The sequence below is a fragment of the Phalacrocorax carbo genome, unplaced genomic scaffold (assembly GCF_963921805.1).
Source record: "Phalacrocorax carbo unplaced genomic scaffold, bPhaCar2.1 SCAFFOLD_36, whole genome shotgun sequence".
Classification (NCBI taxonomy): domain Eukaryota; kingdom Metazoa; phylum Chordata; class Aves; order Suliformes; family Phalacrocoracidae; genus Phalacrocorax; species Phalacrocorax carbo.
In genome coordinates, this window is record NW_026990495.1 from 1,506,543 (window position 1) to 1,517,821 (window position 11,279).

The 11,279-nt window shown below is 47.5% G+C and overlaps 1 protein-coding gene across 1 annotated transcript; it reads right to left on the minus strand.

The window, feature by feature from the left end:
* Window positions 1-623: 623 nt before the first annotated feature.
* Window positions 624-11,028, minus strand: LOC135311321 (E3 ubiquitin-protein ligase RBBP6-like). Its single transcript, XM_064440445.1, has 11 exons — window positions 10,840-11,028; window positions 9,300-9,399; window positions 8,513-8,549; window positions 6,833-6,877; window positions 4,908-4,996; window positions 4,693-4,789; window positions 4,063-4,202; window positions 2,969-3,141; window positions 2,116-2,219; window positions 1,496-1,672; window positions 624-659 (listed from the first exon to the last, which is right to left on the minus strand). The coding sequence occupies exons 1-11, from the start codon at window positions 11,003-11,005 to the stop codon at window positions 624-626; spliced, it is 1,164 nt and encodes a 387-aa protein (XP_064296515.1). The 5' UTR covers window positions 11,006-11,028.
* Between the last annotated feature and the right edge of the window lie 251 nt (window positions 11,029-11,279).

Below are 11,279 nucleotides of genomic sequence, written 5' to 3' on the forward strand. Positions count from 1 at the left end.
TTCCACATGGTTTTTCAGGGCAATTTCCAGCTGTATGATGGTTTCTGTGCCTCTGCCCAGCAGGATAATCCTGCCTACGTTCCTGAGCACATGGCAGATTCTCTCGTCTGGTGCCAGGTGGACCAAACCTACCTGGAGAAAAGTCTTCTCTGTTTTGTGGAGGTGGAGGTTGACAGGCAACAGCATAGCCCTTGTAAAACTTCTCACTCCGGTGTCTAGAGTGCCCTCGCCGTTCTCTGTATCTTTCCTTTTCAAATGGATCCCTCCAGTCACGGGATCTGCCCTCGTAAGCTTTCCTATCATATGGTGGAACCTCTCTGGACCTGTTAAAACACTCCCTTTCTCCTTCCCCTTGAGGTAGAGTCCATTTAGTTGGAGACTGGCCCCTAAACACCGGAGACCTTGACCGTGAATGGTATCTTCTGTGCGGGGGTGACCTCAGCCTTGAATGGTGAGAGCCGCGTGACCTTGACCTGGAGCGATAGTTACGACTCTTCCCTTTGCCTCTTCTTGGATACGGCGGCGATCGCGGGGAGGAACGAGACTGGGAACGACTGAATGATCGAGAGTAGGAGTGAGTGGGGGAAGAACTGGATCTTGACTTGGTGTAGGTATACGAACTTCTACAGTAAGATGAAGCACTGCAGGGAGACTTGGACCTGAAAAAAAACCACACACAAAAAGAAAGAAAAAAGGGTCACACTCCCCAACTTTTTTCCTCTCAAATTTGGTTTGCTTTGTTTGGTTTGGTTTGGTTTTTTTTTATCCTCTCTCCATGTGTTTATGTAATGATGCTGCTGCAAATTGAAGAACTTGTTAGCATGTAAAGTTTCTGCTTCCAAGCTTCTAGCCTGGCTTTCCACTTGATCCTATAATTATATTTAATTTTCGTATGTCATTACGGTTTGCCCAGAAAGTGTTGGTTTTTGGCAGTCCCCTTGTCAGTCCTGTGCTGATGTTTTATTTTAAATAATCTTAGTGCAAGCACAGATCCCTTTGTTAAAGGCAATTCAAAGTAAGCCATTTCAAAATCAATTACCGCTTGTGTTCCCCACAACTACCTGTGCGTACTTATTCATTGCAAATCAGCTGTTGCAGGAGTTACGTGTTACGGCCTCCTTTAACCAGGAGTAGTAGTACAGTTACCGGTAGTAATGCATTGAATTTCTGTGGGACACTTACAGTTCGCAGCCTGATCCGCCACCTGCTGAGCGAATTGTAGTGGCTCTCACTGGATGACCTGTTGCAGTGGGGAGGGAAAAAGAAAAAAATCCCATTCAGTTTATCTGAAGATAAGACTTTTAAAGGAATTCTAAAGTTAGCGTTACTTACCCGTTGTGGGTATTGATTGTCCTCGGGGGCCCAGACGACTCGGCAGTGCTGCTTGTCTTAGTAGCGGAACCTGACGGCCCTTGGCAAAAAACGGTTGGAAAGAGTTGGAAACGAAGCTCTGCTAAAAGACAAGGATCAGTGCCTATGCTGAAATCAAACTAACCTTCTCCTCCAACAACCCGCCGATTGGCTGAGAGGAAGGTTTAGAAAGGTTAGCGGCCGTCACCAGCGCGGCGGGAGGCCCGACAGTCAGGAGTGGTGGTGGAGGTGGTGGCGGTGGCGGCTGCTGCGGCTGCTGCTGCCGAGGGTAGCCAGTTCCATTTTCGAAGTTGTTCACAGCCTAGAGGCAGAAAAACACGGACAAAAAGGGGATAGGAAACTTCAGGAGGCACACAAACAAAAGGCTCCACAGAGGAACATCACTCGCCTGTTCCTGTAAATGCTATCAATCCTAAAATAAATCAGCAGGCAGGGGTAGGAACACATCGCATTAAGCGCCGGCATTAATGACTGGTAACTCAGGGTGTCTGTATTTAAAGCACTTCAGTGTCAACACCGAATTTGAAAGGGAGGCAATCATGTTAAAACTGTGACCTGAATTTGCCAGACTGTCTCTAAGGAGTTGTAAGCTTCTGTAACAAGGGATCATGCACTGGAGGAGTAAATGTAGCCTTGTCCAATTTAGCCCTGCTTCAGGAGCTGCCGATTCATGTTTTCTTCCCTTTCAGCTTTTCAGGAATAGACTTCTCTTACAAGCAGTTCACGGAAAAGCCATCACGTTACCTGGCGTAGGATCTTGTTGGCAGCTAAAGCATCAGGAGAAACATCGCTCTGATGACACGTTGGGCAGGTATGATCCTCAGAATCCAGTAACGCTGTTCTAATACCTGTGTGCAATTAGAGGCATCAAAATAGATTTTAGCCAAACTAAGGACATTTTTGGGGTTCTCATCAGTTATAAAACCATGTATATGATTAATGGGTGAAGATGATCTTGAATTGGGAACATGAAGCTCAAGTTCAGTAGCCTAATAATTTTCTAGTATGCAGCCAATAACGGTACAGCCCTGATGTTTCACTCCTGTAACATCTGGAGGTGTGGAGTAGGCGGTGTCTTGATGTCTTGGCTCACCTTTTTTCCACTCTCTAGTACAGTGAGAAGTCACCAACCTCAGGGCTAGTGAATAAAAGAGACCTCAAAAACCCGTTAGCAGGTGTGAGTTCTGAAGGTTTCAGCCAACTCTCCCGTGGAGGAGAATGTGCATTAAATGCCCAAGTACCCGATTGCTGCAGACCACAGGAAGTCACCAGCGTTGGCTCTGTAATTTTGTAGGAGGGAAAGGGCTGTGGACAAACGAAATGCATTCGCTATCTAATAGTGTCATCACCGGCGCAGTTACGCCCTCTTCTCATACTCGTCCTTCCACGTGCGAAGGGGATTTAACGAGATACATAAAAAGGAGGAAAAAGCTTTCGGCCTTTCTTTTGCCCTTTATAGGAGAAGAGTCCTTTCCTATTCAGGCTGGGCTTAAGTACTACATAGAACCGGTGAGACAGTAATTTCCTGATCTCCTGTTTCTGCTTTCAGAGGATCAGAGGTGATGTTTTGAATTAACAGCCATGGGGTCACACTTACATTCGTCACAATAACTGTTTCCACAGCAGGGAATAACAGCTGCGTCGGTCATTATATCTTTACAAAGGGGACACAGGAGCTCATCTGGAATAGGCTCATCGGAGGGGGAGGAGGAGGCCGGCTCTTCCGGTAGAAAGGGAGGCTTTTCCTTCTTTCCTCTGGCATAAGCTTCCCTGGAGGTGGGTGGGGAAGGAGAGAGCAAAAAGTTAAAGGTGGGTCAAGGAGAACTTTTCCAAGCTTTGGCTTTTCTCAGGGGAAGAGAACAGGTGGAATTCTTCTCACTCCACATTAGCCTTCTAAAACGTAGGCCGCTAGTTGAAAGTCCTTTTCTACAGCCACAGGATGAGAAGAGGGAGGGGGAACAATTTTCCTGCTGCAGACCTCTCCCATTCATTGGGTCAATGGAGAAATCAGCTCAGACTAGGCAAATAATTTTTTGACAGCTAGAAATCGTGTGAAATGAATCCCACCTCTCCTCTGTTGCCCGAGGGTAAAAGTAAATGGCAGGCTGAGGATCAAGTCAGTCTCCGAGTAATTAAGTTTTGGAAATGGAAGAAGTCTATGTTAGAGCTTCTACAAAAGGAGGTCCATGGCAGAACACCAGAAGTGCCACCGAGTGCATTTTAGAGCAGCCGCTCTTGGCAGCACACAGTAGTATTTTCTTAGTTTATAGCAACAGGAAAACTGCAGCCTCTTTCACACAGGGGAGGTGATAAAAGTCAGAGGGGGAGGAAACCTCACTCCCACAGCAACTTGTTAACTTTTGCAAGGAGCCTTTGCAGCATCGGACAGAAGCAAAATGTGTTTTCAAAGAGAACGACTCCACTGCAAACACCTCGGAAACCTTTTGCAGAAATACTGATTCTTAGCACGCCACAAGTTTAAGCAGCTTCCAGGGGCATGAACAGGAGGAGCGTCCTATTTTAGGGCCTTGGGATTAGAAAGTATCACGGGTGTTAAGGTTAAGATGCAATGCCAGTGCTTCCTCCCCCGTAACTAGAGGTGCTGGCCCACTCGGCTGCATTGCCGCCCAGGCATCGACGCACGGTTCCTCTCCTTCGCTCCTGGGTCAGTCCCGTTAGTCCCATACTTACGCATTAATAATTGGTATGGCATATTTTCCCGTGCTGGTCAGCATAGCACCCTTTGTGTTGGGATCTTTCACCTCCACCATGAAACTCCTTGGAATGCCCGTGCTCCTCCTAATTCTGGGAACAGGCTCAAAAGTCTTGTCCTGGCAGGAAAAGAAATGCAGGCGTATCTCAAGACCCACACTTAAAACGACATCTCCGTGATTGTTGTTAAATGGCAGGGACGCTCAGCCAGAGGCTTGTGTCATTACACCAGGCAGATATCCAATAGATGGGGCCAGCAGAAACATCCTGGTTTTGTACAAAATACTAAAAACTGTGAAGTGTCTTTAGAAAGGGTTCAAACCCAAAATAAATTTCCAGTCATATTGAAATACAGAAAAATATGCATGAAAGTTGACAGAGAAAGATCTCTGGCTATGTTTGTTGTGATGGCCTGGAAAAAAGAAAATTTTGCCTTGATAATTGCAGGTGTCCCTTGAATTTTGAAGGGCTTTGCAACTTTGCCATGTAACCTCTCTATTTCACCCCAAGAGAAACACGTCTTAATATGCGTGTTCATGTATCTGTTACCTCACTGCCAAGGTCAAAAACAAAAACGAAGTAACACCAGAAGTCCCCCCCCAACCTTACCCCGTTTGTTGGGCAGTTCTTTATATAGTGGCCAGGTTTTCCACAACGAAAGCAAGTATATGATGGCGGAGGTAGACCCAGGCTGTTCTTCATGTAACTAGAAGGTTTTTGGGAGAAAAAGAAAAAGGGGTGCATGTGTCTCTCTTGTTAAAACAACCATCTCTAGCATTCCTCCGTAATCGTTGGGGAACAGATCTGGCGTTATCAACACTTACTTGATTGGATCATATGCACGGCAAGACTGTATCATCATCGCTTTTATTTTGTCTTCTTCGGAAGCGCTGGCTTCAGCCAGACTGGCAGTCTGTGTAACAGGCCGTTAGTCGACACACACGTTAGAAACACTTTAGAGCCCCTGCTAACTTCTTCGTGTTAAGTGAGCTAACTACGGTAAGCAAAACCTGCAGGTTTCTCCAGCTGGCCGTGTCCTTTTACCATGCAAATTGTAATACAAGCCTTACGCAGAACTAGATCTTCATATGAAGGAAACCAGCTGATTTCTTGGTTTTTGAAGTACTATTTGTTCAAACGTTTTAATTACACACTAGTGCAGATACCAGCAGGGTCTAAGGGAGGGACTGTACATTCTTTGGACCGTCCAGCACCAAGCCTTCAGATCAGCCACTCGTGTCTTTGCTTTTAGGTGCATTCCTTCGCAAGAGCAACCAACTACTTTCAGCATTTTATTAAATGGTTGTTTCCTATACACAGTTTTTCCTCAACTGTAACATAATGCAGATCGACACCTATGAAATCATTTCCATTAACCGTGACAGAAAACTTCACAGACACTTGACTGATTTGCTTGAACCCAAGAGATGTACAAGACACATCCAAAACTCACAAAACATTTCTAGGGATAGGCGAAAGTTCAAATATGGCATTTCGTACATAGCAGTAATAAACCAGAGGACTTTTTACAACACATTGACTCCCTGCTGAGCCAGTCTGCGCTAAAGAGGGTAGAGTAAGTCACAGTTTTGAGCTGCTCTGAGGTGTTGTTCCTGTATTGTTCTGAAATACTTCAATGTTCTCAAAAGCTTCAATGTGTGCACCTCTTGGACGGCTTCTCACATTTTAGAGTAAAACTTCACCTGAGTTTACAGAACCAAGGACACGTTTAGGGACAGCACTAATGCAGACCAGTTTCTTCTGGTGGCTACCTTCCAAATGAATTATTTTTTCCAATATTTTTGCCACGTGTCCACAATTTCATGTCTGTGGTGAGAGAGGGAAGAAGTGGCTAGTGGGGAGAGGTTTCTCTGTCTTGGGAATGAACTCCAGCCTTTCTTTTCAGAAGAAAGAACCAGCTCCTCTGCCTTAGGCCCTGCCTTCTCTGATCTTTGTAACTTTAAAGCCCAGGCACTGAATTGGCTAGCACTACGCCTTCTCACAAGGCGCAATGACTAGTGCTTTCCCAGCCAAAGTTACACATTCCCGGGCAAAAACCGCCAGCAGCTCCACAGCAAAACGCGGCGTGGCAGGAGTTCCAGAAGGTCACCGTCGCCAGCATGCCACACACAGGCGTGGGTGTGTTCCTAGACACGGTTAGGGACATAATCACAGCGTACACAGTCTGCGTTCAAGGAAATCAGATTGTGTTGCCCACTGTATCTATACGACAGCTGATGAAATTGTGCAGTGGTCAAAGAATGGCTCTGCAGCTCTGAGGACTAGAAATTCAGAAATAGCCCTGCAATTGTCCGTGTTCCAGGCACGCCTCTAATTTGGCTGCTCCACACCCCCTGGAATGTCCGTCCCTTACAGCCAGTGACATGCTTCTGTAAAAATAGCGCTCCTCCCCAAAGCAGAACTAACGGAATGTATGAAAAAGGGCAAACAGCCTCTGAAGTGCTTCTCCTTTGTGTCTTGAAGATGAGCACTAGTGCAACGTGACGTTGGTGCTGGTAAGGTTCTCCCCTTCTATCTCCCCAAAGTGGCAACTGCTCTTTACAGGAGAGGATCAAAGCATACACACATTTTAAAGTTAACATAAATACTTGACATTATTAAGAATTAAAGTAAAGCATTGTTCGCATTACAACAGTTATACAGCTCTGGATCACAGTGCAAGATTTAAAAATATGAAGCAAACACTTTTTTTTTTTTTTTTAAGTATTTGGTAAGAATATAGATATACCTGAATAAGCTGGGACAGAGAAGCAGATGCAGAGGAGTCATCCATCTGTTCACAAAAAATTAAACACATATTCAAGTTGTACAGTCCAAACATAGCAATAGTTAACCTCTACCGTAGTCTGAAAGTCTGCACGATGCGCTCCGAGTGTGACTGCAAGAGGCATTTCCGACCTCGTGTCATTTGCATTTGCTCAAGGCAAAGTCCAAAGCTACGCCAGCTTAAGAGTGCCCGTGCGGTTAATGAGAAGCAACTAGACTAACCAGACCCGCTTGAGATCAGCTTGTTGCTCCAGAGTATCTCAGAGAGGGAACCTTGTCAAATGGGTCAGGAAGGGTAACTGATGTACTGTTCAGCACGTTTGCCCAACGGCCACCTTCCACGGCCCTCCAGCCCTGGGTCTTTTTTTGTTTCCTTTATATTTCTGCTGAAGTATTTCCTGCCAGTCCCTCCAACCAGTCAGTTAGAACCAACATCTCCATGAAACTTGTTTGCCACCCTAAGGCAATACTGCAGAAGAACTGGGGAGGGGCGGGAACACGACTCGACAACCCCCAAACCCCAAACAATCCAAAATCCAGAATCGACAGTCAATGTATGAACTGCCATTTCAAACGGAAGACTAATCAGAAACTAAAGAGAACTAAAGAAACTGAACAGAAGACTAAATCAAAATCCAGACTATTACCAGTCAAGCATTTCCTTCTGTTACTTATTTATATTTCAGCAGCAGAAGGACAGTGTTTTCCAACCTGATGAAAAATGCCCCACAAAGGCCCCAGGCTCTAACCTTGCGCCAAAATTTGTACACTGGGTTTCAGGTATTTTCATTTGCAGACAAGCTATTAGATGAAGCTGCTGCATCAGAGAAAGCGGGAAGAGCAAATGCAGAACTTTAGAATACCACTTTGTGTAGCAACGATATTTACATTCAGGGCAATCTGTTAAAGACATTCATGTACTTGGAGGAGCCCAAACAATATCACTGCAATTAAACAGTTCCAGGAACAAATACCCAGGTATTCAAAGGCACGGAAAGGACTCGTTTAGCTGCCCAGAACTGTCCTCAGAACGTAGGGCGTATGTCAGTTTTAGTTTTTGTTTGAACCCCCACGTCAAAGCCAGAAACAGTACCAAGTTTAACAACAATGGTTTCTCAGTGTTTTTTATGAACGTTTTCAAAAACCGTTGGGCAAAGCAAGCAAAAACAGAAGCTAAGTGATACAAGGTGAAAATGGCAAAAATACACTCCGGAGCATTTTCATTGCAAGAAACACAAAGCGCACAAGCAGCTACGCCAACAGACACGTTACTAGCTGTAGACAGACAGATGGAGAGCATGGCACCACGTCCAGTTGTGCAAACCTTGAACCTACATCGCCTATAACCAATCGTACCTTATCTGTACAACACAAAGCCATTCAGGAAATAGCCTCGCATATTCAGGATGAAATACAATGCGTGACTGGGCACAAATACCAATAGTCCCATGAGAACTGTGCAAATGATGGCATTACGCAGTTCTTACTATGCTGAATCAAATCCATTGTCTTTGCAGGATAGGCTATGTTTTACTGGAAGAAATTATATGAAGCTACTGTTTGGAAAATTTCATACAAGGCTACGTTGTTCAGAATTCAGTGCAGTGTGCAGAAAAAGGTGTGACCCTGTGCTTTTACATACTGCTTTTGGTGTTCCGCTCACTGGCTCCGTTCGACTTCTGGAAGGAGAAAGAAAGGAAGGTGATCAGAGCTTAAAATAGAGCACTTGTGCCCCACATCAAGCAGTGAAACAGGTTATAAAACCTGCCCATCAGGACATTGTTCGGATAATCTAGTGAATGTGGCCATCTATTCATACACATAAACTGTTCTCATTCTCAAATTCTCACATTCAGTGCAACTAAAAAAAAAACCCAAATCCCACAATGACCACAACAATCCTGTAGGCAGGATCACGTTTGAGTAGCTGTAATCTCAACCAATACACCCCAGATCTGGGGCCTCAGAGTACCTGCCATATCCTGCCTCCTCCCGCAAATGCAGGAAATAGCCAAACACTGACAATCGGGCTCCTCTGGGATGGGAACAAATTCTAAGCGTACACTACGGTGCGTATCTGTCTTTACTCTGAAAGCAATACAAGCAAGCCCATAGCATAAGGCATCTCTCCACCTGGAGGAAACAGCATCTACAGCTCGGGTCTCAGAACAATCAAGCCCAAGAACAAACCCAACAGAATCATCTTAGAAGTTACCGTTGTTGGAGCCTGAAGCCCATGTCCCAGCAGGCCTAAAAAGGTCAGTCTGCTTTGGGACAGGTGCATTGAAACCTACCCCAGGACAACAAAAACTAACAGCCGCTTTAACAAGGGAGATGCAGTTGGAACGCCACTGGTAAACTAATATCCATTAAACCAGTGACCTCACTGAACCCCCTAGCAAAGACTACACCGCTTTACGGATACTCACGTAACAGAGGTTCTGCTGGTAGCTTTAACTCCTCCAGCAGGGATCCTTCTGACAATTACCGAGGAGTTCCTCGGAATCAGGGCGTCATCATCTGTGTATTCTGAAAACAACATCAGTACAGAAAAAAGCAGTAGTCAGTTTGTAAGAACGTATATCAGTATGTCATTACACAGCACTTCAGAGAATCCCTTTACAGAGAGAAAAGCAACCTTTTATAGGTAACACCGACTTTTATCGTCTCAACACACTCAACAAATGCAGATCAAATTAAAAGGAGGCACAGGCTTTTTGAAGGGACTTCTGCCTTTGCAGAACATGACTCCATGGGCAGATATTCCACTGATATTTAAAACCCTGTTTTCTTTTCGCTTAGGTTAGCATTGCGTCTGTTACTAGATCTCCATTATGGAAAGTTACAGTCCCGGAACTGTAAAAGGTTAGAGTGCTCAGAAAAATCTGAGCAAGTCGGCCATCTTCACTCAAGCTCCACTTTGTTCTTTCCAAGATCAGGTCAACATTTAGTCAGGGCTCCTGCACGGGCAAGGTTATAAAAGAACAGTACTCTGTGTGCACGTGTAAGGATTCCAGAGACTGGAAGCACAAAAACACCCCCCAAAAGTGCCCCATCCCCCCCCACTGGGGCAGGATGGGGCAGCTCACACGCTGGCATTGCAGGGCCACCCATACTGGCTGCATCCCTTCCCCTTGGGCAGGAAATTCAGCTCCCTGCAAAAACAATGCTTGGGAAGGGAAATTGTGGGCATGGGAAACCGTTGGGATAGGAAACCATCACGGGTCTGAGAAATCACCGTGGGGATGGGAATCCATCGTGGGGATGGGAAACCCTCACCGGGATGAGAAATGAGCATTGCGGACAGGAAACCATCAGCAGGATGGGACGTCATTGAGACGGGCAGTTGCTGTGGCATGAGAAATGAAACCCTGGCAGGGCTGGCTGAGGCAGGTGCTGGTGGAATGATCGCCATGGGGACAGAACCCCAGAACACTCTTTGCCCCAGACAAACCCCACACTGACCCGCCGCCATGGCAGGTACAGCAGCAGGCTCCTGCTCCTCGTGGTGCTCCTGCCCTCCGGGTAACCCCCCAAGGGGCTCTGCCCACCAGTAGCTCACCCCACCACCCCTCTTTGCTTCCCCCAACAGAGAGGTTCCCTCTGCAGCTGCCGACGGCATCGGAGGTGTCCGACATGCGCTTCACCACCACGGCCATGCCGCCACCGGTCAGTGCCTGTGTGCTGCCCTCTGCCCCAGGGCTGCCGGTGTCCGGTGAGCCTGCCCGGCTCCACACCGTCACCTACCAGCGGGGCCAGCCCACCGTCTGGCAGGTGGTGCCAGGGCCCCTGGGGGCGCCGGGGCAGGTGGTGCAGGGCCCCTGCGGGTTGTCGCTTTCCGCAGTGGTGCAGGTCCCCGCTGGGGTGCAACTCCCTACTGGGGTGCTGCTCCCCCCTGCAATGCAGCTCCCCGCCGGGGTGCAGCTCCGCACTGGTCCCCGAGGCCCCGCGCCCGCCGCCCCCACGCACCTTCTTTGGTCTGGGCGTTGGAGATCTGCAGGTCGCTCCTGGTCGCCTTCAGCTTCTCGCGGCCCATGATCTGGCGCTTGAGGTCGCGCAGGGTGATGTGGAGGCCGCTGAAGGTGACCGTATCATAGTTCAGCCTGGAGAAGAACTTGTAGTGGACACAGGACATGGTCGGGGCCAGGCGGTGCCTGCTCTGGGATGGCGTCTACTGCAGCACGCGGTGTCATGGTCCTCTTATATGCTCAGCACATTATGAAGAAAGACCTGCATCATGTGGGTGTGGCAGCCCCGCCCTCATTGCCCTAATGCCGAGTGGCCCTTAGGGGAGGGGGTTCCAGCAGCCCCGCTGTCCTGTCACCCCCCAGGTCTGTCGCTGCCCGGTGTCCTGTCACACCCCGAGGTCTGCGCTGTCCCTCCCGCCACCCCCTGGGCCTTCGCCACCC